Source organism: Lagopus leucura, unplaced genomic scaffold (assembly GCF_019238085.1).
Source record: "Lagopus leucura isolate 7727_CA_CO unplaced genomic scaffold, USGS_WTPT01 Super-Scaffold_100038, whole genome shotgun sequence".
In the NCBI taxonomy this organism is placed as follows: Eukaryota; Metazoa; Chordata; class Aves; order Galliformes; family Phasianidae; genus Lagopus; species Lagopus leucura.
In genome coordinates, this window is record NW_024962287.1 from 4,095,513 (window position 1) to 4,121,725 (window position 26,213).

The 26,213-nt window shown below is 43.7% G+C and overlaps 2 protein-coding genes across 6 annotated transcripts in view; both read right to left on the minus strand.

Moving 5' to 3' along the window:
• Window positions 1-943: 943 nt before the first annotated feature.
• PRSS55 (serine protease 55) lies at window positions 944-14,669 on the minus strand. The gene is made up of 5 exons (XM_042883482.1): window positions 14,636-14,669; window positions 14,299-14,488; window positions 12,771-13,018; window positions 11,344-11,468; window positions 944-1,249 (listed from the first exon to the last, which is right to left on the minus strand). The coding sequence occupies exons 1-5, from the start codon at window positions 14,667-14,669 to the stop codon at window positions 944-946; spliced, it is 903 nt and encodes a 300-aa protein (XP_042739416.1).
• Window positions 14,670-18,320: 3,651 nt separating this feature from the next.
• Window positions 18,321-26,213, minus strand: part of MSRA (methionine sulfoxide reductase A) — a 264,531-nt gene continuing 256,638 nt past the window's right edge. For all 5 annotated transcript variants that reach the window (XM_042883492.1, XM_042883497.1, XM_042883494.1 and 2 more), the window contains one exon: window positions 18,321-19,158. In XM_042883492.1, coding sequence (XP_042739426.1) covers window positions 18,994-19,158 — 165 coding nt within the window. In that variant the 3' untranslated portion in view covers window positions 18,321-18,993. The remainder of the gene's footprint in view (window positions 19,159-26,213) is intronic.

A 26,213-nucleotide genomic window follows, 5' to 3' on the forward strand; every position in this document is an offset into this window, starting at 1 on the left:
TCAGTCCCAGTTCAAACTAGGAAGCAGATATCTCAGAAATGCATGTAACAGGCCTTTAGCAGAGAAAAAAAGAGGGCAATTTCCTTTTGATTTTTACTATTATTATTATTATTATTATTATTATTATTATTATTATTTGTAAGGGATGTGTTTTGAGTTATTACTAAAACAAGGGACTTCTGAAGTCAGCACTTTTTGGACACTCAGGAGCAGTTCCTTCCAGCCAGCCAGATTCTTTCTCCAGTGTCTTTAGAAACACAAACACAAAGGTACCGTTTGCGACCCATAGCAATAGGACCAACCAGTTAGATGAAGCTACAGCTTCCAACACTGCCCAATGGCTTTCTTGTCCTTTTTCTAGCTTAAGGAGATATAGATGAGTTTGACACGTAGTCACTTCCCAGCAGCTCAACGCACCACCCTGATCGGGAAGTCTTAGTTTGGTCCAACTTGAAGACAGAAGACATATTAGCCCTCTCAGCCACATGGTTTGATTTTTGGGTGGTGCTGAGTGGAGCAGACTCAATGAGCTTTATGGGTCCCTTCCAACTCAAGGTATTCTATGATTCTATGAACAGATAGTTAGCTGTAGGATATATTAACCCAGAGTTATCTCGTAGCTAAACTAATTTGCAACCGAGTGAGCTAAGATCTTTCTTAAGGTTTCAGCTCTCCTTGAGGTGCTGCATCTTGACATTTCTTCTGAGTTAGCAAACGATTGAGCCAGATGTAACCCTCTTAGTTTGGAAAATCTGGATCCTTGCTCTCTCCTTTCAAGTCTCCAGCCCTATATCACTCTCTAGTCTGAACGCAGCATCTCACTTGGCTGTCTGTATCCACCTCAGTGAGATGGAGCATGCTGACCTGAGATACTACTTTATGGTTCTGAAGCAAAAGAAGAAGACAGTCATTCTGACTTTTATTATGTTTTGAAAAAATTGCTCTAGAATAATCCAATTGCCACTTGAGAAGCAAATAAAAGGACAGCAGACTCAAGAAACACCAGCTGAGCTTTGGCCTCAGAATGAACCTCTGTGGTACTCACAACATGTTTAGCTATGCCTTCGATTAAGAAAGGTTTCCCCGTCATGGCTGTCTCAGTCTTGATCCACTCATAGTAGTTATAGACAGAAGTGTAGAACTGATAATATGGCCTTGCTGCACAATTGTCTCCCCAGCTGATGACGCCGACCTGAAACCACTTCATGGTGTTCCAGTAACTGCAAACCAGGGGTCCCCCACTGTCCACCTACAGCATAAGAAAGGCATTAGAGCAGAAGCAAACCTCAGGTCTGTCAGAACATCTGCATCTTAGGCGCTGATTGGGAAAATCAAACTCCATTCCAAACTCATGAGGACTTGGGGGAACAGGGACTCAAAATATCACAGCTTAGATCTGAGATTCCTTGTGGCATTTACAAGATCTCAAATGCCCTTTGCAGCCACCCTATAAGAGGAATACCCTATGAATATGGCCTCTGAATGCAACCTATTAGGGAAGAGAAACCAGCACAAAATGTACCCAGCCACACACAGCACTCCTCTTGACAATTATGTACTGTACAGCCATGCTCTACATAAAGTAGTTTCATTCTACAGTGGGTTCAAATATTTTTTCTATCCTGTCTCCAGTACTTTGTGTGTGGCCAATAAGAAACTCAATGCAAACATGTTTCCCAAGACAGCCAACTTTCCTGGGGAATGTTGCCCTTCCAAATTTGTTCCCTAGTTTGAGAATTATCTCTAACACCCATGTATGGACTCCCTTGCCACAGCAGCTACAGTAAGCTAATCTGTATCAATTAATAGAGAATTGGCAGTATTGCCCAGTGCAATAGGGCAATATTGCGTTGGATATTGGAAAAAATTATTCTCAGAAATAGTGAGATCAAGTATTGGCACAAGCTGCCCAGAAGGGTGGTGGAGTCACTGTCCCTGGAGGTGGCCAAGAACCATGGAAATCAGAATCACAGAACAGTGGGAATTGAAAGAGACCTCAAGAAATCAAGTCCAACCTCCTGCTAAAGCAGGTTCCCTACAGTAGGTGTGGCACTGAGGGACGTGGTCCCTCAGTGGGCATCATGGTGATGGGTTGATGATTGGATTAGGTGACCCTAGAAGTCTATTCCAGCCTTCTTGATTCTACGACTCCATGATTCCATGCAACTCATCAGCACTAACTAAAGTTTGTGGCAGAATTCCTGCTCATTTTATCAAATGGATGATCAAGGCTCATCATGCATTTATCTTCCTTTTTTTTTTTTTTTTTTTTTTTTTTTTTTTTAATTCAACATGTGAACAGGAGAGGAAAAAAGCAAAGATAAAGGCAGAGCACATGTTTCTTCAGCATCCAACACTGTTTGCTTTGAAGTGCTGTTCTTACAGCTATGTTTCTGTACCTCAAATGGCGGTGTTGGGCCCTTTGCAAAGTCAGAATCTAAAGGTGTTTCTCAACTCTGTTTTGGCCAAGAACTGATGTGATTCACAGTGACCCTACAGTGACCCTGGACCCAAGCATTATCAGTGCTCTGGGTGACGCCATCCTGTTTGAATGAATGAGCATCTTCTAAGCTGTGTGAGCAATTAAATTACTGGGAATGTTACTGCTAATTCCCTCAGGGTAGGAACAGGCCAAACTTATATGGTAGCAAAAGGAAGGCACTTTGAGCCTCCTACAGGAAGATGAATGAAGACAGAAGAGTGAGTGTGACACAGTCGTGGCTGGAGAGCTCTCATCAGTGACACGTTGGGGTGCACCATGTTGGTATCTCTTAGTATGAGAGACGTGAGTACTGGCAGAGCCCCTGCACACGGAGCCCCAGGATGACAGAATCACCAAATGGTTGGGGCTGGATGCACCTCTGGATCCCTCTGGTCCCTCCCTGCCACCAGCTAGGTCACCCAGATCGGGGTGCCCAGCACCACAGCCAGGGGCTTTGGAAGATCCCCATGGAGGAGACCCCACAGCTCTCTGCTCCCTGTGCCAGAGCTCTGTCATCTGCACAGCAGTGCTTCCACCATCTGCAGAATGGATCCATCTCACACTGCCAGTTTTGGAGGGCATCCACACTTGCAATGGATCTTTCTCCCAGGGCACTTACACAGTTTGACACCACTTAATTCCTGACACCTTGTGAGTATCCCTAGGGGAAAATATCACACTTTATAGAGGCAGAGAAGGGATGGGATTTGCAAAAGGCAATGGCAGAACCAGGAGCCAGAGCCAGGAATCCCTATTCAAAGCTATTGATCATGCAGTTTTCCTTTCAAATGAGATGATTTCCCGTTTCCCTTCTTAGCTGTATTTGCTTTGTTCTCCACCCAGTTGGTGAGGAAAGGGAGAGCTGTCAGCTGTGAAGAGTGATTTAAAAGCTTCCCAGAGAAAGAACTAGGCAGTGCAAATCCACTTCTCTAATCCACACACTTTAGAACCCAAATCCTAATTCAGACACCTTTCCATGTGGACTGAGATGGTCTGTGCCGTGTGTGCAAGAGGAGGTGCCACTTCTCTCAACTTCAGCTATTTAACTTACATGTCCATCAAAAAGAGGGATAAATCATCCTTTCTACTTAATTATAGCAGTACCCCATTTGAATCAGGAGCCTGATTTTTACTGGGCTGAAGACAGAGAAAAAAGTGCCCAGCTCTTGGGCATTTCTGAATAGCCCTCTATCCACCTTAAGCTCTCAACAAATTTTGACCTCGCATTTTCTCTCCTTGTGTAGGAGATAATGGCACAAAGGAATGTTGAGTGCTGCTACAATTATCTCACCTCCTTGATGTCTCCAGTAGCACTAATTTAATGAATGTTCAGGTTAATTACCCTGAAGACTGAAGAATGTATTGAATCCCGGTGGTGAAATGGTTCTGGTCAGCAACGGGCCAGATAACTACTCCTGCTCTTCAGGCCCACAGGCAAGTTTCTGGACAGCAAAATAACTGCAAATAGCATCTTCACTTCTGTTGCATGTTTCTTATCAACTGGTGAACTAAGTGAAAGGCAACACTGTCAAATCAGATGCTGCTGAACACATGCCTTCCACAACAATGTGTTAATCCTCCCATTAGGAGAGGTGAGAACAAAGATATAGCAGCTGGTAAATAATTCTGGGTTGTGTCAAAATTGTCACAGACTAACAAGGCACTTTGTTCACTGAGGCTGATAAAAAGTTTTATCCTTTCAACCACAGCCAAAGTCTTCTTGTGAACATAAAGAGCCTTTCTGCTGACTTTAGTGGGCTTTGGAGCAAGAGCTTAATCTTCCCTTCGTATTTGTATTTGTGTCTGCAAAATGGTAATTGATCAGAACAAACATATTCAGCCACATAAATTGTCTGAGCTGGGAGAAGCTCTGGGGGAGGGAGATCAACCCATCTGATACTCATTAGATTGATGCACAACCCTTGCGATTCATTGCTGGTTTCATTTTCATACTGTAAGCTCTGCGTAAATTGGAGAGAATCAGCATGTGAATAAGAAGATTTGCCATTAGAGCTGCCCTGGCTGCAGGAAGTAAAGGCTGTAGCAAAGAGAGAATTTCTTCAGCTGCTTCTCTGTGAACAGACAATCTTTAAGGGAATGCAGAAGAAAGGATGCTATGGCCATTTTTTATCATGCAGGTGTCAAAGATAAATCAGGTAACACAGGGCACCTGGACTTCTCTCATGGGATCCCTCTGAGATCCCAGATGAGAGCCTCCACCTGCTCCGTCCCTCCATTTCCTCATTGGAAAATGGGGGAAGAAGAAGGCCTTACTCTCCACAGGGATGTTCATTAGCAGCCATGGAGGCAGTGAGTAAAGGTGGCCATAATGCATCTGACCAAAGACCCATGGGACTCAGACTCCTGTCTCTGACTGATGTCTGTAGCAAGTGCTTGGGAAGGAGAATGAGAAGCAGGGCAAGTGCTTACAGAGTTGTATTTACATCACAGTGGTTAATAGCCTTTAGAGAGATCTTTGTCCAGGAAGTTATCTAATTGCTTTTTGAATTCATTTATCCCTTAGGATGAATACCCACAACATCCTGGTCAGTGAGCTCCATAGTTTAATTATCTGCTGGATGAAAAAGCACTTCCCTCTCCTTGCTTTGAGTCTGCCGCCTGACACAGTCACTGGATTCCCCATCCTTCACATGGTTTGAACGACAGTGACAAGAGAACAGCCTGTGCTGTTCATGACTTTAGAAATCTGTGTCATACTCTCATGTGACATCTGACAAGCCTCCGAGTCGAGCTCTGCTGTCTCCCTTCCTGCAAGAAGCTGTTTCATGTCTCTGCTCTTCCCACTCTACTCTCCTTTCTAACACTACCTTCCTTCTCAGATGAAGTGGATGGGAACTGCAATCAGCACATGATGTAGGCCTCCAAGATTACTGCCCTAGTATAATACGTGTTTGTTTCACTACCTGTTCCTTTCCTAATAACTCATTATGCTCTTGTTGCCTCTTTGACCTCTATAGAACCTCGTGCTGATGCTTTTGAAGGACTATCCAGAGTCACTCTGAGATCTTCCTACATGGTAATAGGTAATTTAGAGCCCATTATTGTATGTGTACAGCTGGAGTTGCTTTCCCTGTATTCATTACCTTGCCCTTATCAACAATGAACTGCATCTACTTTTTTAACCTCCAGACACTGAGAATAATGAGCTCCTCCTGCACCTCTGCACAGTCCATTTTAATCTTGACCACTCTGATTAGTGTTGTGGCATCATCCAGCTTTGCCTTCTCAGTCCTCCCTGAACAGCACAAATCCTTGCACAGATCCCAGTGGGACCCACCTCCAGAGCCCTTTCTCCTAACAAACCTTTCCTCCATGCTGCTTCCCTTTCAAACCAAAGACCTTCCACTTAATGACAGCTCACTTTCTGCATGAGCCATGGGTGAGAAATCTCGTTAAAAGAATTTTGGGTATCTCGGTTCGTTATATCAGCTAGATCACCCTCTGCCACATGCTTGTCAACTCCTTCAAAGAATTGGAATCTATCTGTGAGTCATGTCTTCCCCTGAAAGCTGCTTGACTCACATTGCATAATTGAATGAGAAGAGGCTGCTCTGAGTCATTGCACCTGTCACCTCACTCCAAGGACAAGTGCTCACTGGGTTTTCTGTTCAGTTGGATCCAGAGATGTTATCTCCACCAACCCCCCCCCCCTCCTCTCCCCAGATCTCCATCCAAATAATGCCGGATCCCATTCATGCAAACCAAGCAGCTTCAGTTTGAGGGACAAAAGACCAAAACTCTAGTAGAGGTGTGGGGCACCATGAGCACCTTTTGCCATAGGAAGGAACAGCTTTCACAGATGGAAGAAATAAGTCACTACAGCTTGCATGTGTTCACTTGCCTGCCCATACGATAAAATGATCAGTTGATGAAAGCTCTACCAAGCCATGGGACACAAGAAAATATTCTAATTCTTAAAAGCTGCACATCAAAGCACCCTTTAGAAGCAAATGTAACAGATTGTAAAAGCAAAAATGTCTTTCAACTGCTTTGTTCTGCTTTTTTTTTTTTTTCATAACACCATCCTATTTAAAATCATCATACTCTGTGGAAAAAAGAAAAACTACCCTACACCTTGACATGATAGCAATTGTCCTGTGGTGGAGAATCTATCATGAAACATGTGAGTGGGTAACTCTCTTCAATATTAAGGTGCAACTGTAAAGCAGTACTGCCTTGTCAGTAACAACTTAGAGTTGAAATATGGCTAGCTTCCAAAGCCAGACCCCAGGAGACCTTTTATTGATAGAAAAAAAAGCCTATGACCTCAGACCTCACACAGATACTCTCCACATCTACAGACCACAATCACACCATCATCCATCCACCTCTGTGTGTATATTTTTAACAGCTGCAGGATTTGAGCAAGTTTTCTTGGTTTGTGGCCTTTGCCTCGTTTCTGTGACCATTTACCTGCATGAAGCCAAGTTTCATTTGCAGACCTCCTTTTTAAAAAATCCTGTTTCACAAGTTTTCCTTCACAGTTCTTGAGCCTCGTTAGCACAAGTAAAAGGATAAAAAGGCTTGTAAAATGATGCAAGAGTTCTGGTCACTACTACATGGGTTTATCTCTCACTCTTAGGCACAGTGGGAGGGCAGCTCCAGACAAATATCACAACTCCAAGGGGATTCCAGAGCAAATGTCAAGCTCCCTGCCCAATCATGTTTTCACCACTGGGGTACGATTCAAAATGGGGACAGCTGGATGCCGTGAGGATATCACAGAATCACAGAATGAATCACACAATGACTTGGTTTGAAAGGGATCTCAAAGATCATCAAATTCCAACCCCGCTGCTTTGGGCAGGGTTGCCAACCAGTAAATCAGGCAGCAGGTCAGGCTGCCCATGGCCCCATCCAACCCGGCCTTGAGCACCTCCAGGGTCTGGGTAACAACATGGGGCACCCTGTGCCAGGGTCTTACTGTCCTCTCTGTGAAAAACTTCCCCATGGATCCTGGAATATCTAAGACTATGTTGGAGACTTCCTTGTAGGGAACTGTCCTACCTTGGAGCCGTGTCTTCACCTGTGAACTTGAATGATCAGTGCTCCTACAGGGATTTAGCTCATTTTAAAACAGATGTTTGAAACAATTCAAATGAATCACACATTCAAAATCATTTTTTTAAATCCCCATTAATAGAAATATGACTGGCTAGTTGCAAATAGCTGTAGAAGAGACATTTCATGTTATCAGATAAATCTCACCAAAGAACTACTGTTATGGCTATAGCTACATGGTGCAGGAGGCCTTAGCATCCCAAAAGCTACAGAGCCATTCAGAGAATCCCAGAATGGTTGGTATCAGGGCACCCCTGCATCCCTCTGCTCCCCACTGCCCCAGCAGGACCACCCAGAGCAGGGTGCCCAGCACCACAGCCAGCTGTTTTGGCAGATCCCCAAGGAGGAGACCCCAGAGCTCTCTGCTCCCTGTGCCAGGGCTCTGGCACCTGCCCAACACAGCATGGGAGGAGGGAACAGCGAAGATGAATTGGAATAATTCTACAGCCTGCTTCTGGTCCCACAGTGGTTCACTCTCCTGCAAGTCTGTCCTGGGTCTGAAATGTACATTAAATGTGACATCCAGCAAGACAAGTGCCATCCTAATCACCACATCTCTGAGCAACCTCCACAGAACCTCCCTTGCAGAAGCTCTCTGAAACATAATTGGGTCATTTAATGAATTTTGTCTGGGTAGGCAAGACATTGAAGAGGCATTTGCTTTGCAAGTCCTTTAAACTCTAATTATCACTCAAGTTACTATTGCATCAGGGCCTAACAAAAGGTGCTTGAGGAAGCAAGGAATTAGACATCAATTAAGGTTCATGAGGTCATGGAAGAAACATAGCATACAAAAAAATAACACATGGGCCACCTCTAGTATCTGTTCTTTAGCACTTGTACTCCATGAACATCCGTTAACGCTAATGATTATGACTAAATAGAACTATAAGTCAATTATAGATCCTGTTAGTGTTAATTCATGGTCAATCTATATATTTGTCTGAAGAACCGCTTGGAAATTGGTATACTGTAGATTTTTCTTTTTTAAGTGAATAGATTTTTTTTAAGTACAAATACTCAGGAGCTCTTCTATTTTATCTCCTTGGATTACTATTGGAATACAGTCAGTGATCCACAAATTAGTTATGCTCTAGTAATACTATGATGGCAGCTAATGAAACAGTCTGAGCCTTTCGATTCATGACCTGTGCCACATATCAAGGAGTATACCAAGTTTTATCAGTAGAACAAAACTTTCACATGACACTTTGGTGAAGATATCTGTGTGGCTCTGGTTGCTCATACAAAATCATACAAAATCCATCACACAAGTGGTATACAGAGTAAAGGTCAAGCATGGTAATCCTCTGGATCCAGGTCAGATCATGCAGACTTACAGCCTGTGGTCTAAATGCAACTTTCCCATCTTAGTCTAACTCTGGGTGTGAACAAAGGCACCCTTCTCCCTTCTATGCCTTTTTCCAGGTACATGGGCAGGATCTACACTTAGAAGCATGGACAGGAGACTAAAATATAAAAGGTGTTCTTCTTCTATCACCCCATCTCCCAGTGTTTATCCAATCCCATCCAACAACCTCAAACCCCAAACCACAAGCAATGCTACTAATCCCATCTGGGTTCCCCAAAATACAGATGTATGTTGGTGTGATAAAGTAAGGCTTCCCACAGAGCTGTCCAGAGAAGTCCCTCTCACTTTGTAAAGAACTTAGGCATTTTGAGATTTGGACTCTTCTTCATTTGAAACAAAACCCAGTCTATGGAAAAGAATAGCTCGATAAATTGGACTTGGAGCAGTACGACTTCCTGCAGAGCATCATCATGTTGGGACCTACTCTACCACTTCCTTATTCAGCAGTCTACTGTGAGCAAAACACTAGACTTCTGCACCAGCCTAGCAAGGCCAAAATCACAGAATCATAGTCACAGAGCCATAAAATCATAGTCAAAGAACCATAGCATAGTTTGGGTTGGAAAGATCATTTAGTTCCAACTCCTCTGCCATCTGGTTCCAACCTTCCCCACCCAAACCCTATCAATGGAAACCATCTACCACCAAATACTTCCCCTCCAGAAAATTAGAAAACCCTGATGAGAAGTCATGTCACTGTTTCACCCCTGAACAGCCCTACTTCTAGCTTAGCATATATTCTAGTCTTGTTTTCATTATTTCAGGTTGCAAGTCATTTCTATCTGGCCAAACTTCTGCTAAAGTGGGCACTTGCTGGGTTATGAGCATTATTATACATCCAATCACTCTGTTCTTTGACTGCTTGGAAAGCTCACATTTCTAGTTCATTTCTCAGACTACTCTAACATTACTGTAGATCAAAATAGCACCCTTGTCAGTTTTCTGAATGCAGCAGATTAGTTTTGCTGGGTACAAGTGCTCTTGCAGTTTCACCAGCATAATTCAAATGCAGAACTTAAGGATGGGCTGGAAAGTGCATTCTTTAATCACGTTAATGTTATCCTGTGGCAGTTTTCTTCTTATGTTTTTGATTGAATTTAATGGAGGTGAAAGTCACTAGATGAATGGCTTCACAGGCAAACATTCTCTGGCTAATCAACAAAAATTATTTTCCAAAGTAAAAAAAAAAAATCAAAAATATAGATTTTGCAAAGCAAAGCTTCTCCTTCTCTACCCAGCTATGAGCAATCCACACCCCTGTTCCTGCTGCCTGTACCTTAAAGTCAAGAATCTCTTTGAGTCCTGGGTGTTATTTCCCTTAGTAAAGGATTCCTACAGGATGAAGTTGTACAAGTTCAAGTGTCTGACTGTCTGTCCCTTTCCAAACACAGGCACATATCTAAGAAAACCCTTGCTCAGTAGAGGAGAAAGGTCTTAGCCCTGTTCCTATCATGGTAGAAGCTACAGGGAGAGCACTCAGAGAAGGGGCTGGAGGTCAGACAGTGTGAAAGCAAGGGGGTTTTTTTTGGCTCTCAGATTTTGACATCATTACAGCCATTCTGTGTGTGAAGCATGTTCTGACAGCACATTATTCTGTGTGAGGTTTCCCCATTTCTAGACATTCCACAGAATCACAGAAAGGATGAGGTTGAAAAGGATCTCTGGAGGTCATCTGATCCAGCCAACGTTTGTTTCAGCTCTCTCCCCTTAGTAGTCCCTTATATCAAATACTACTCGAGCTCCATAATTTAGCTTCAAAACTCCACCATCCCATATCACTAACCTACTGTAATATGTAAACTAGTTAGCTTTGGAACTCACAGACAAACCTGCCATGCTATCTAAGGACATTCCTGTCAGCACAAAGACCAGCCTTTGAAAGATTTCTAACATTCATAGAATCATTAAGGTTGGAAAGACCAACAAGATCACCTAATCCAACCATCAACCCATACCTATGACCACTCTAGACCATGTGTCTTGGTGTGACATCCACACTTGAACACTTTGACTCCACACCTTGCTGGGCAGCCTGTGCCAATACCTCACAAGAGAAAAACTAAACACTCCTGGACTCATTTTATCGCCCACTCTTTTTGCTTTGGCCCTCCTGGATAGACCTGCCTGTCTTCTTTCTGTATTTAACCTGATAACAGAACAGTGCTGCCTGTACCAAGGAGAAAGCAGACCACACTTTGTTGAGCTCCCACCTGCATACAACCACCACTGACCTCCAGGAGTACCACAGTGTTTGGGTCTATGTGCACTTGCTGTACATCAGATAGGCAGGTCCTTGGCCTTTCAGCTTCTTGCCCTGGCCTAATGCAAAGAAACCTATGAAACCACAGGAAGCATGGATGTCCCTGTGCCCCCACTGGCAGCATGGCCATCCTGGGGGATGGTTTACCTGGCAGGATCCTTGCTCCAGCTCAATGCATAACATATCCTTTGGTAGCTTTGGTATCTGGTCCAAGCACTCCTCCCGGCTGATAAGCTTCATCCTCGCTTTCTGCAGCACGTGGGATGATGACACTGCAGATGTTAAGCAAGTGAGAAGAGAAGGCTCATCAAACTTTACACAACCTTAAGGAAGATAGGACTCAAAGGTAACTTCTTAGAAGACAGAAATTATTCATGCTCTTCTTCCAGCTAACATGGAACCCTTTCATAGAAGCAGACAGAAATTAAAATGATTTAATACAGGAATCTCCAGGGAGGTGGCTATATATCTAGTTGAAGTCTAATTGACAGCAATCAAAAGGGAGTCAGGCTGGTGACAGTCAAGGTGACATTTCAGTGATGTCTACCTACAAAAGTCAAGAAAGCAACCATGCTTCCATCCATGCTAGAACAATAGGTTATATTTTTTGTATGACCCATGCCACACCAATGCATGTCCCACTTGCCAGTCTCAGCTTTTCCAGTTTTTCCTCTGAAACGTCTCCCAGGCAGAAGGGCTGGGTGCCAGGGTTGGGTGCACTAACTTCCCACTGGGTGCAGTTTGGATGGCAGAGGCAAACTCAGCCTGACACATAGCAAAATAAGTCACACCATGCACCTGGCAAAGAGAACTTCACTGCAGGTGGAATCCTGCCAGAACAATTCCACAGAATTGCCCCTGCTTTTCTGTTTCTTAAGAGCATGTTACCTTAGTGAAATCGAAGACCCTCACAATTAAAACACAGCTTTGTGTTCTGATCTACAGTTATACGAAGTGAATGAAGCATAAGAAAGAAAATGCAGAGGTTCAGAGAAGAGACAGTAACTCCACAGAGCAGAATAGCAAGGATAAAATGGGACATGAGCTTCCTGCATCAGGGAAGGACTGTTAAAGCCCCAAGGCACCACTCTACCCACTCTGTCCTGATTACTTCTTTCCAATAATGAAATAGCTCATTAGCTATTTGGTGGTATTTGCTCAGGATAGGCATTTTGGGTCACAATCAGTGCTGGAGCTACTTTATTAGGGCTTGAATGGAACAATTAGTAATGGCAATCTACTTTTCCAAATATAGTACAAGAAGGGGTGGTCAGAACCATTGAATAACGTGTTTAATAAAGGCATCTTGCCAAAGGCAACCTTGAATCTTCATTTCTCTTATTCAACACCACTTTAGACCCAACATAAATTTCCCAGCGTGGTTGGAAATTGCCTTACTTTGAGTGCTCAGAAAGTCAAGGAAGAAGGTTGAGTTCTTGCAAAGCAATGGTGGGTTCTAAGCTTTCAGCTGGAGCATACATGCTCATTGTGGGTAACCCCTCCCAGAGGGAGAACATCTGCTTCAAGTGGATGAAAACCTCCATTAGCAAATACATCTCCCTGCACCATCTCACCTGCACCTGTCATTCCCCATCCAGCAACCCAGCAGTGTTGCCATGAACTGATGTCATCCATGTAGGGAAAGCAGATGGGGATTTTCTCATTGCTGAATTCAATGGGATAGTTGAGCATGATCAGAGCAATATCGTGCTTCAAGGTTATTCGGTCAAAGTCTTCATGGAGGATCAACTTGCTTGGCTCACGTACTTCCAGTGGGAGGTCAAGGTCAACTGCTCCCATTACAATCTTAATATCTGGTGGCCTTATAAACATACAAAAAAAAAAAAAAGTATATGTATGAGCATAAAAATATGCATAAAAATAGTATATGCATAAGCAAATGGAAAGGTGTTGTGTTATAGAGGTTGATGCCTCCTTTCCCTGAGCAGGGTACCATAGTTCTCTGCAAATAGCAGGGGTGGGTTAGCTATAAATATCACAGAAATCACACCTCATTTCCAGGCAAAGCTAATTTTCAGGTGAAGTGGAAGAAGAGGTAGAAAGTAAATGCAAGCAAGTTCTAAGTAGCCTAGCTAATGAACAGATGGGGAGATCTAGATGTTCAGGATAGCTGGGCCCAGGGCTGGCTGCTCCGTGATCACAGTGTCCCTTGTCAGTTGCTCCAGGCTGTGGTGCCACAGGTCATTTGTCACTGAACAGTCCTGGCTCTTGAACCTGCCTTATTTTGGAGGGCTGGAGTCTGCTCCATTGGACACTGCATGAGTTAATGTGTCCAGAAACTGCTGCATTAATGTCAGACTACCCATAAGGTAAAGGTGTTTGCTATATGATACCAGTGTAATTTGGGACTTATGATAAATTGCAGTGGAATATATCTCTTTTTACAAGGTACCCCAACATGTGCTGATGTACAGTTTGGGGGGGCAGCAGAACAACTTCATGACCATTTGCAGAAGGATGCTCACACCATCCTTCAATATACTCGCCTTCTAGATCTCCTGGATTTTTGCAAATTTCTGTTGTAATGCCACCTGTGATCAATAGCTGGTCTTTTTTTCTTTCTCCAAAGAAAGAAAAACTCTCAGTGTTCTTTTCCTGGCTCCACCACATATATTTTGCACTTGATCCCAAGGACATCCTGAAGAGCAGTGTTATCATTCCATCATGCCTGAGCAGTTCTTTTTGATCCCAAGTAGAGCAGAGAGAACAGAATAGAGTAGAAAGAAAGGATAGGACAGGACAGGACAGGACAGGACAGGATAGGATAGGATAGGGTAGGGTAGGGTAGGGTAGGGCAATACAATGCAGTACAATACAATATTTGAGTTGGAATCGACCTACAATCATCTAGTTCAACTGTCTGATTTCTTCAGGACTAACAAAAAGTTGAAGCACATTATGGACCAGCATCTCCCTACCCAATTCCCCTCCTCAGGAAGTTGAAGAGATCAGCGAGGTGTCCACACAGCCTTCTCTACTCCAAGCCAGACAACTTATATGCCCTAATCCTCTCCCCTAAGCCTCTACCCTCCAGCCCTTTTGCTAACTTTACAGCCCTCCTCTGGGCACAGAAGTACTCACACTTCATCTGCAAAGCAATGGGCCGCAGTCAGGATCCACAACGCACTGATTATGCTGCCTCCACAGATGTGTTTCCCATTGCTCTGGATGCTCACTTGCCATGGGAACTCTCCAGCCTTGGCATATCTCCCACCTGTGATCCTCTTGCCAGTCCACAGAAAGGACTCAAAAGATGGTCGAAGGCCACACTCTGGGTACAAAATAAGACGTACTGCTCACATATGCCTGCAGCACTGCCTGTGCTACTAAATTAGAAGGGAAAGATGTAGGTGAAAGCACTGATCCTTGATCATCCTTACAACTTGTTCAAGGAATGAGACAGGAGAGCTGCATTTACCATTGTGTGAGTATGCAGACTGGGTAGCAGCCATTTTGATCGGCTGGTGACTTCTGAAGAACACATAAGCTCTGGAAAGACCTTCTGCATGGATGCTGCTGATTAGAGAAGTTAACACCCAGAAAGTAAAGAGAAGCATTTTCATCCCACTCTTGGACCAATGCTCTTCACAATATTCAGGACAGTGATGCTTCCACAGCCACATCCCTCTGACAGGGGCAACTGGGCTGTGATATCACACTATTCATTTGTTCTGCTGACATCACAGTTGGATGCTACGCTTCTGTGACGATCACAGAATCACAAGGTTGGAAAGGACCTACAATATCTAGTCCAACTGCCAATGAGGGAAAGCTCACACAGTTGCTTTAGTTATGATAGAGATTAGTCAGTACTCCATTCCTGGACTGAATTTCATGGAGTATCACAACAATGGATTTCTTGGGCTGGGTGCTGTAAGCCTTCATTCTCAAACCATCTTTTTCTCTCCAAAGACTTTATTTGTTGGTCCTGCTTTGGTTTTCATCTTTGAGAAGTGCTGGAGCCTATCAAAAGTTGAATGAATTTTCCCCTATGTTCAGACCACCTCTACATTATCAGAAGTAAGCAGCAGCTTTGTGGTAGGGCCAGATTCAAACAGTGTGAATTCACAGAGTCATAGAATCATAGAATGGCCTGGGCTGAAAAGGATCACAATGATCATCGAGTTTCAACCCCCCTGCCATGTGCAAGGTCTCCAACCACCAGACCAGGCTGCCCAGAGCCACATCCAGCCTGGCCTTGAATGCCTCCAGGGAATTACAGAGCCAAAGATGCTGAGGCACCCACTCCCATCCTTCCAGAAAACTGTGTACAAGAGTGGCTTACAAAACAACACCCAGCTTAGAAAACCAATCCATGAAACTGCATCATTTCTCCTTAACTAATTTTATCCTCCCTACTGTTTGTACCTCCAACAGCAACTGCAAGAGTTCAAGGCCAAAATTCCTCTGTAGAAAATCTTCACTAAATAAGGAGAGAGGACTTAAAAGAAGTCAAATTCAGACCTGAGCTCAGTATTAAGGACAGAATGGTGTTTTCTCCGAACACTTTAATGATACAATAACTGCACCAGTGAGTGGGGGGCAAGGGAGGGGAAAGGACAAAGGAAACCAGGTAACATCTTATGAGCATCAGAATGATTCAAAATATGACATGTTTTGCCCTGTACAATGGAGCAAACCAAGAGTTATCCCGCTGAAGCCTGAAATGCACCAGGGTTAAAAATGCATAGGAAGAAAGTCAGACTTTATTTTCCTTTTTTTTTTCTTTTATGTCACCCCATGCCTAGGAAATTGGGCACAAGTGCTGGTTTCCTTGACAGTGAGCAACAAAACGATTCAGAGGTAAACACTAACAACAAATAGGTGACCAGTTCCTATGGCAACTGGAAATTCCAACTGTGATACGGACACATTTTGGGGTCTCTCCAGAAGGAGCCTAACATGGCAATCCTGCCAGAAGCAGCTCCTTGCAAACTTGCCCCAGGCATAAGCCTCTTAAAAAGAATAGTTATCATTGAGCTATCCAGTGAAATGGTGTGGATGTGTGTCCCTGCATCCTCACTGTCTGGCCCTCAGAACAATCTTTACGTGTTCCTCTGCCCAGAATTGCCACATCAGAATGAGCTCCTGCCAATTTTCTCCAAAGAAAAGCAAAGTTGCTCCATTACACATCTCTGAGAACACACCAACGCCCTCCAAAAGTAGTGATTTGGGTAGCTTCCAAAATAGGAAACGAGAGGCTGAAGGCCACATCTCTCACCAGTCTGAGAAATATCATAAGCAACAAGCTGTGTAGGTGGAATTAACATATCCCCATCTTTCTCACTGAAGTTGTTTAACCTAAGAGGACATCCCATAGCACGTATATATGTCTCAAAAGATCCTGTACCCATATAGGATATCCCCTGCATTGCCTACATCCTTCATCTCCAGCTTTTGGTCTTTTGAGATCCCCCAAAATGAAAGGCTTTGTCTCTTTCTGGCTGCTCTGCGTTCTATACATGCAGATGTAGTCCCACATCTTATGTTTGCACAGCACCTACCATAATGAGCTCTGATCTTAGAATCATAGAATCACTGAGGTTGGAAAAGACCTCTTAGATCATCCAGCCCAACTGTCCACCTACGAATATTTCCCCACAAAATCCTGTCCCTTAGTACAACACCTAAATGTTTCTTGAACACCTCCAGGGACGGTGACTCAACCACCTCCCAGGGCAGCCCATTCCAGCACCTGACCACTATTTCAGATAAAATTTTTTTTGTAATATCCAACCTGAATCTCCCCTGATGCAAGGAGGTCATTCCCCTCACTAGTTACACAGGAGAAGAGTCCAAACCCCACCTTTCAGGTAGCTGTGGAGAGCTATAACGTCTCTTCTGAGCCTCCTCTTCTCCAGACAATCCTCAGCCATTTCCCGTAACACTTGTGCTCCAGACCCCTTACAGCTTCGTTGCCCTTCTTTGGACACATTCCATGGCCTCAATGTCTTTCTTGCAGTGAGGGGTGCTGCTGAGTACAGAGGGATGATCAGTTCCCTGCTCCTACTGGCAGCACTATTTCTGGTATAAGCCAGGACACCAATGGCCTTCTTGGCCACCTGGGCACACTGCTGGCTCATGTTCAGCCAAGCACTGACAAACCCCACCAGGCCCATTTCCTCCACGCAGTCTCCAGCCAGCTTCTCTGCCCCAAGCCTGTGGTGTTGCCTGGGGTTGTGGCCAAAGTTCCAGACCCAACACTTGGTCTTGTTGTTCTTCATCCCATTGGCTTCTGCCCACCTATCTAGCCTGTTCAGATCTCTCTGTAGGGCCTTCCTAATTTTCAGGCAGATCAATCCTTCCTCACAAGTTGGTGTCATCTGCAAACTTACTGAGGATGTGCTCAATGCCCTCATCCAAATCATCAGTAAAGATATCAAACAGAACAGACCCAAATACCAGTCCCTGGGGAACACCACTTGGACCAGCCACCAGCTGGATTTGACTTCACTCTATGGGCCTGGCCCTCCAGCCAGTTCCTTACCCAGAAAAGAGAGTACCTGTCTAAGCCATGAGTCTCTACGAGAGGCTGTATGAAGAAGCTCCAAGAGAACTGTGGGAGAGAGTGTCAAAGGCTTTGCTGCAGTCTAGGTAGATTACATCAGCAGCGGTCACTCCATCATAGAAGGAGATCAAGATGGCCAGGCAGGACCTGCCTTTCACTTTCAATCCATGCTGGCTGGACCTGATCACCCAGTTGTCCCGCACATGCCATGTGATCTCACTCAAAATTATCTTCTCCATAATTTTTCCTGGCTCCGAGGTCAGGCTGAGTGGCCTGCAGCTCCCCAGATCCTCTTTAGGAACCTTCTTGTAGATGGGAGTCACAGTGGCAAGTCTTCAACCCTTTGGGACCTCTCCAGTTGACCAGAAAATCTTGGCGGTGACATCACAAGCTACTGAAGTACAAATAGCTAATCATGGGAATAATTACGTTACAGTACACCTAGCATACTCCTCTGTAGTGTCATGCATAATAATACTGATTTTAAAAAGCCCTGGTGTTTAATTAGTAAGCTGCAGACTTTTCTAATATTTGATAACTTTTCCAGATCTACCCAGACATATATTTAGAGCCATGGAACACACTGGAGATAGCATTTTTCTTTCCTGTCTTTGTAATTTATTGTAGTGCAGGAAACCAAATTGATTTCTTTCTGTGTTTGTACATTTTTTGGAACTGTCAAAAGTATCACATCACAATTTTTACTTTTTCTTACTAAAATTGCTTCAGAAAATAGGCACTATAGGTGATATTACACGTTGCAGCAAAAGTGGAATTGTGAGAGAATTACTGATCTTCTAAATTCATCATTCTCAAAGACATCAAATTACAGGGTTGTGATAGCTAAGATGAGCTCAGCTATGTCTCCAGAAGTCAAAGCTAAAGCATGAACAAATTCATCAATCCAAGAAAATAAGTATGCCTATAGACATTAGCTATGCAAAGTGCTTAATGGGTGCAGCCACCCCACAATCCATCCCTTTAGCAGCGTTTCAAGCCAAACTTTAAGAAGTTTCTTTCCTCTCTAAATTTCAAGCTCATGAGGAAACCAGGGAACTGCACAGAGCAAGAAGCTGCATTGGCCAGCAAGCAAAATTTCCAAATCTCCTTGGCTTTTAATGTCAATGAACAGGAAGCTGCTCAGATTACAGCAAGCCATCCCAAATCTTGATGTGCTGATGCTGTGGGTACCGGAACACCTCTCATTGCTGTCGGCCTTTTCAGAACAACCCCCTAGAACAAAGCACTGGGGGTGCCATGAGCACAAGCTATTTCCTGATCCCGATGGGGCAGGAAATCCCCGTTCCCCCGAGGCCACAGTATCCGTTGGGGTTCTTGCTGAGGTACTGCTGATGGTAATCTTCAGCGTAATAAAACTCCGGAGCCTCCCGGATTTCTGTTGTGATGGCACCAAAACCGCTTTCTGTCAATACCTGTCAAGAGACAACATGGAGATCCATTAGTGGTTTGTTGGCTTCCCTGCTGATGAATGACATACGGTTTCCTCTCAGAAGGAACCACAGGCATCTCTCAGTGCCTGGACCACACTTACAGCACATCTCTGAGAGCCTTTTATCCTTGTAATTTCTCTAGAAGAGGTTGTGGGCACCAAAATACGTGTCGGAGAGAAGGGGCAGTGCACCCTTCATTTTTAATGGCTCATTTGTTTAATTTGCTATCGCCACACATTTGTTCTCTTTATGAGCAGTACCAGGGAGAGATGTGGTGCCATCAATACAAGTGGAAAAGAGATGTGCAAGGCTTTGCAGGTGTCCAAGGACTTCTCTTGGCCAATGTCTCAGTTCTGAAATACATTGTTCAGCCAATCGTGCCAAGAAAAATTTTGGGATGAAATTCGAGCCCCACTGACAACAGAGGGAAATAAGAACATTCAGGCTCTTTTCACTGTCTCTGCAAACCCTTCCTTCAAAATGAATGATTCCATCATGAACAGAAAGGTATTTTTCAGACAAATTGTGTCTCACTTCTGAAAGAAGATCTGCCAGTGAGTGGACCAGTAGCAGCAATCACTTTGCAGGGACAGGAGAAGGAACGTGGGTGGGAATTTCAAATTAGACTTAAATTTCTTTCTGATATCCCTAGCTGAATTCAAAACTCCTGGAGGTTTTCTGATAGAGGAAACTTCTTTTTCATATGAATTGCCATGTCATTTTACCTACTGAATTTTTCATTTCTAAGGAAATTGCTAAGCACCAACCTTTTGGAGCCAGTTCTCATCTCATCTCAGTGGGGACTGCTCACTGCAGTCCATGATAATCTTATAAGCACTTTAATTGGTGTCAGGCTAGTGTTTACTGTTGTAAAGTATACTTCTAAAGCCCTGGACATTGGTACATCTGTGTTGCTGTCAGCCAGAATTGACAGCAAGATGGGCTTTAAGAAGAAAGCATTAGCAGATAAGCTGATTACCTGACAAATCTCGTCATATTGGCAATAAAAACAATAAAAGGAAGCCACCACGTCATAAAAGCAGACCTGGAAGGACCTGCAAGAAGTCATCCAATCCAACTTCCTTCATCACAATACAACTCACAACAGCCAGCAGACCTTTGTCTAACTGCTTCTCAGAGATCTTCAGAGATGGACATCCTTCTGGTTACTCAGTATTCCAGTATTTTCCATCCTGGCCTAGCCAGGATTAAGCCCACAGCTTTCATTTAAACCCACTATTTTGGTCAGACTCATCATGAACATGGAAAGGAAATCATTCCTTTTCTTTTTCCAGTGGTCTCCTACATCCCTGGTCACTGCTCAAAGAGAAGGATGACAAGTCAAGAAAGTATGTAAATGAAGCATTAGCAAGTATTTAAACATTAAAAGGTGATTATTTGGGGCCAAAGAGCCTTAAAATACCATACAATAGGGTTTCTTAGCTCTTGCCTCAGTATAGCAGAGTACTGATACCATTCAGGAGTTAGCTGCCAGACAAGGCTGACACCAGTCCAATGCACTCCGGTAATTCCACTTCCTGGAGACACATTTGGCTGTATTCAGCTTTCTATCAGGGCTTAAGTAATAAGATTACAAAATCCGTGATGGACTTGCGTGGGGAGCCCTTTGATTCAAAGCCTGACATCTAAATTCTAAGTGCAGATAAGGAAGTTGTGGACTAGCTAAGCAATGTTGTGATCCCACATTTGAGCACAGAGATAACAAGCCCTATTTCACAGGATTCCAATCTTGTTTTCCCACATAAAATCACTGAACAATATTTCTCATCTTCGGGACAGGTTTTGTCCCAAGGGAACCAGGCTATTACGTGCCAGATGTATTAGCAAAGAAGATAAAAACACGAAGTCCTGTATCACAACAGATTGGCAACAACCGACACAAAGAGATGTCAACACAACTGCTCTAAGGAAGCTATGTTTCACTGGTTTCCTAACATTTCTAGCAAAGAAAAGCACTTTTGACATTATCTTCACCGCAGAAAGATGGCACAGGCTCTGCCATCACGGGCATTAGTCATTTACTTGCTGCTGAAAATGCTGCAAAATTGGCTTCCTCCTTGTCTGAGTCATGAGGATGCTGCTGGAGGGATGGGTATTTTTCTGCTTGTTACAGATTTTTACCTGGGACTTTTCCATCATTGGCCTCCTTTTTTTTTTCATTTTTTTTTTCCAGCTAGAAAATCCATTCCGTTCAGTAACACACCACGAGGGGGCATAAACATCATTTATCCCTTTCAGAATTACTAACAGCCTATTAAAACGCTGCACGCTGAATAGAGCAGAAGCCCAAGACAACTCATTATGTTGCTCTTTGGTCATTAGCAAAAGATACCGGCACTGTTGTCAGAAACAGCAGGAACCCCAGGCTCCAGTGCTTTGCCAAACACTACCTTGAATGTTTTGATTTTAAATGGGAAAATATTTTCCTCTCACTGACTGTGTCAGTGCAAAGATAAAAACATCACCGGGAAAGATGATGAAGTTCATGATGTGTTGGCTCTGGCAGGTGTAAATCAGCACACTCTTGATTGATTTCCTGCCGCCAAGGCAGATGTAATTTGACAATAATCCTGTTCTAGCAGACTTTTTGGTCCTTGCTTTTTAGTCCACACAATTCCCAAGCTATCCAGTGTGAGCTCCCAGCACCATGCGGCAGCCAAAAGGGCAGCTGCAGCTTTTGCATGCAGAAATGGGAAGAATCGAGTGAAAGAGAATGTAATTCTCTTATAATATCTCCAGGGAGCTCATAGATGCCTCCTCCTTGGAGGCATTTAAGGCCAGGCTGGACGGGGCTGTGAGCAACCTGGTCTGATGGGAGGTGTTCCTGCCTACATCAGGGGGTTGGAAGTAGATGCCTTTAAAGGTCCCTTCCAACCCAAACCATTCTATGATTCCATGATAGGATTCTATAATCCACCATTGGGACCTTTCACAGAGTGCAGGAAATTGCTGAAGTACTCTTGGATCATTTTTCCCCCAGATATCCCACTACAGTTAAAATAGACCTAACTCATTAATATATTCAAGGGACTTCTGTGGCTTTCACAACTCAAGAGACCACAGTGGAAGAGCACAACCATCCCCTATCTGATTACAACCCAGCCCCAAAAAACCTCGCAGGTTTTAGAACAGAAGCCAAACCAAACCAGAACCCAAGCCCTGCCCAACCAAAATGGATGAAGAGAACACAGTCATTTTGATGTTTGGGGTCGGTCGTGGAAGACAAAAGCCTTGGAGCCTGCACTGGGAACCTCAGCACTACCACTTTTTTAAGCAACTTGTACTTCTGGAATGTGAAAGGTTTTGTTTGATGAGTTTTGTAATTTATTAGAGCCTGCAAAAGTTTGCTTAAAACTTGTTGCCTGGCCATGTCATTACACAGAACAGCCTCTGCCACAAAAAATAATTCTTACTTGCTCTTTGCATAGGGATCTTGATTCTCTGCCTTCATTCCGTTCATTCATTTCTTCTGCAGGCTTCAGGGGCTGAGGCTGTTTAGACTCCCCACCCATAACTCAGGTCAGCCTTCTTGCCCTCTTCTGCATCCTCTCTGGCTCTATTTTACCGCCTCATTGAGATGGGGTGACTGGAATTGCACTCTATACAAAATCACCACGGATTTACTCAGTGCTGCACTTACATTTTCTCTTTCATTCCCCGTCTCTTTCCCAGAAATTCTTTGCATTCCACTTGCCTTTCTGACCTCTGCTCAGCTCTGAGCAGACGTTTTCAAAGAACCATCTGCAATGGCACCAGGACTTATTTCGCGGGTTAATTTAAACCCTATCATTGTGCCTGCACTTGACTTTCATCAACATGGAATTTCAGCAGCTATTTTATTGCACAGACATTTGATATCGTCAGGTTCTTCTGTGGCTTTTTGTCGCAATGTCTACTTTTGCTTACTTGGAATAACTCTATGCCATCAGCAGATTTCAGTCCATCACTGATGACCGTCTCCTTTTTTCAGCTCTTTTACGAGGATATTGAACTGCACCAGTTCCCAGGACAGATACCTGGTAATCTCCTTTCATTGTGAAAACTGCCCTGTTATTTGTATCTTTTATTTCCTATCTATAACCAGTTATTCAAAAGAAAAACTTTCCTCTTAATCCTCAGCAGCTGTCTGCCTTTTTCTCAGCTCATCTCTTCAAAAAAGCGTATCTGCAAGACACAAGTTGCCTCTTCTAAAGTCACATGGACTCTTCTCTGAAATGCCACATTCTGTGCACGTCCATCAACTTCTGATACCCAGCCTGCAGCATAAAATGTCTTTAATTCTGCTGGATCATCTCAGAGATGCCCACCCTCCAGCCCTTTGCTAGCAGATCTAAGTTAGATCACTGTTTACCCACGATGCTGGTGTGGAAGCCCCTTCTAATTTATGTTCTTTTCCTACCTGTAGCCAACCACCACACATCCATGTGTGTGCACTGATCTGCCACCCTTGAGCAGCTCTACCATGAATCTCTTTTGTAGCTTGTACTTGAGACAGCTTCTCCAAATTGTAACCATGACGCAGTGTGGGAAACCCCACATTCCTCAGTTGTGAATACGGGTGTGAGTAATTTGGCTTTCTGCTACGGTGTTATCTGTGTCATATCTTCTATAGACAGCTAAAGCATCCACAAGCATAGTCAGTCTCCAGAACTGAGATGTAAAATACTCAACTTTCATAAGGAAAACACATGAGTGAATTAGCAGTAGTTTTGGACTCATAGGCTCAAAACCACAATGGACTGCAGCAATCAAACCCTATTATTTTCCCATTTGCACTATGCCAGTTGGCTCTCCAACCATCTGCCACCCAATCCAGTACTCACAGTCCCATCTCAGCTGCAGTGTGAGGTACCCACGATGTGCAAACACAGTTAGACAGATTTTAAGGGACCTCCTACTCTTTGGCATAGGAAGTGTCATCTTCCACATGTTCTTACTGCCTCACACAAGGCCTAGCACTGGTCACTGGGGTGCACTGCAGACTGCAGTGAAATCAGTTTGTTTCACTGGCAGCACTGCTGCTCAGTTATGCCTTGTGATGGGCTGTCCTTCAGCCAGGGAGATTGTATGGTAGTCTGCCAAGGAATAAACCAAACTAGTGCAACCAGAGGGTTGTTCTTCACTTATTCCCAAGCAACAATATTTAGCATACGATACTTCTCCATTTGGATTTGCTGCTGCCCTCCGAATTGACATTAATTGCTGCTTCATCTTTTGGTAGCCAGCTGACTACAGTGAGCCAAAGTATGTCAAAATATTTAATCATTTGACATATACCAGCATGGCAACAACACATTCAAGGTGTGTGGCTCCTTGTTTATATTCAGATGGGAGCAGCTAATACTTACAGAGTGCTTTAAGAATTTAGGATGAACTGTGCCATAAAGGCCAGATACTCTTGCACCTCCAAATACTTGAAGGAATAGACTTCAGTCACTCATGCTTTGGTATGTTGTGCTGAAACTGCATGGCTCATGGAAGTTTATAGGATGGGTTGAACCCACTTGTAATTTTGACAGAAAAAGCTTTAAAATAGGTTTTGTTAAGTGAAACCATTTAATTTTCTGAGCAGAAGCATTAGTGAAGCAGTGGAGTATATTAATTGGTTTCTAGCATTCTGTGGCTTTTAATAAAAATAGCATCATCCTTGTGTGATTCACTATGCTCTTTAGAAGCAAGCACACACTCAGCTTCAACATGCAGGTTGTCTGCTGCCTCAACAAGTTACATGACACCTCTGTATTTCCAATGGGCCCTCTAAAATCTCTGCTCTGGGGTTGAGGTTGGTGATGTCAGAGGTCTTCTCCAACCTTCATGATTTTGTCATCCTATGAATATTGAAATTCACTTCTCCTGCAAGGCAGACTTGCAGTGAGGATCAGCTTGAGGAATTAACACAACAAGTAGTGCAAAGCTTCAGCACTGTGCAATTGAAAGAGGATGTTTCATCTTTTCTTTCATTTGCCAAGTATCATGTAGCTATACCTCTTGTCTTCCCTTAGACAGCCTCTCTGCAGAGATATATCTGATATATCATGTTAAATTGTTTCCTTTGTGCTGCCTTCATTTGGCTGGAGCACTGCACCGGTAAACATTCGCCTGCTATTCTAGCTAACATTATAATTCATTTTGTTGTGCCTGTCCCAGTCTTCTCTATGTCACTTACTGAGGTTGGTTTTTCCAATCTAATCAATGTCAATGACCTCTGCAGAGCCCTGCAATTGGCTGAAATCGTGCCTAGCTGGTAAAATCTGCATTTCCATCTGTGGAGGTGACCTCTTTTTGAAAATCAAGTTTTTACCCACAGCAAGCCAGCTGGGCAGAACAATGCTGCCAAGGATCCTTTCCTCTGGTTCCATTTACCTCTCTGTATAGGGAACTGAGAGGCACTGATGCATCCGATAGGTGCTGCAAGAATTGATTCACTCATGTTTTGCACAGGGCTTTGGAGTGCTGCACAATTAGCTAATGCTTGCACAGGGCTTTGGAGTGCTATGTAATTTCTAAGTATTATTAATACCCTTGCAGGGAAGCTGTCTAGCCTTGAGAACTTACTTTGCAATTGCAAACTGGGCAAGATTGAGGCTGGGAAAGATTTAGCTGGGCTAGCACAAATTCTGCATCCTTCATAGCGTGGGCATATGGATTGAACAGCAGAAACGGTGAAACTCAATGGCTTCATATCTTTGGACTTTGCTGTGAGAGAAAACTAGCTGGTATGTGACTACAGGATAAATCTGGAGGCAAATCATCCTACAGGGACCACACATAACCTGGTCAAAGAGGAAAAATGCTGTTACATGGCTCTGTTGTAATTGTTTATATGACTGTATTCTAGGGCAGCACAGGGAAAATGCAGATAAGAAAGAAATACAACAGACACTTAGAAAGATGATGGTGCAAAGTGCTAAGCAGTAGAATCTTGATTCTAATCTATAAAACTGCAAAACCGACTCTGTAGGAGCTGTAAGCCTATTGGAAAAAAAAAAAACAACCAGACACAACAGAGCACATCT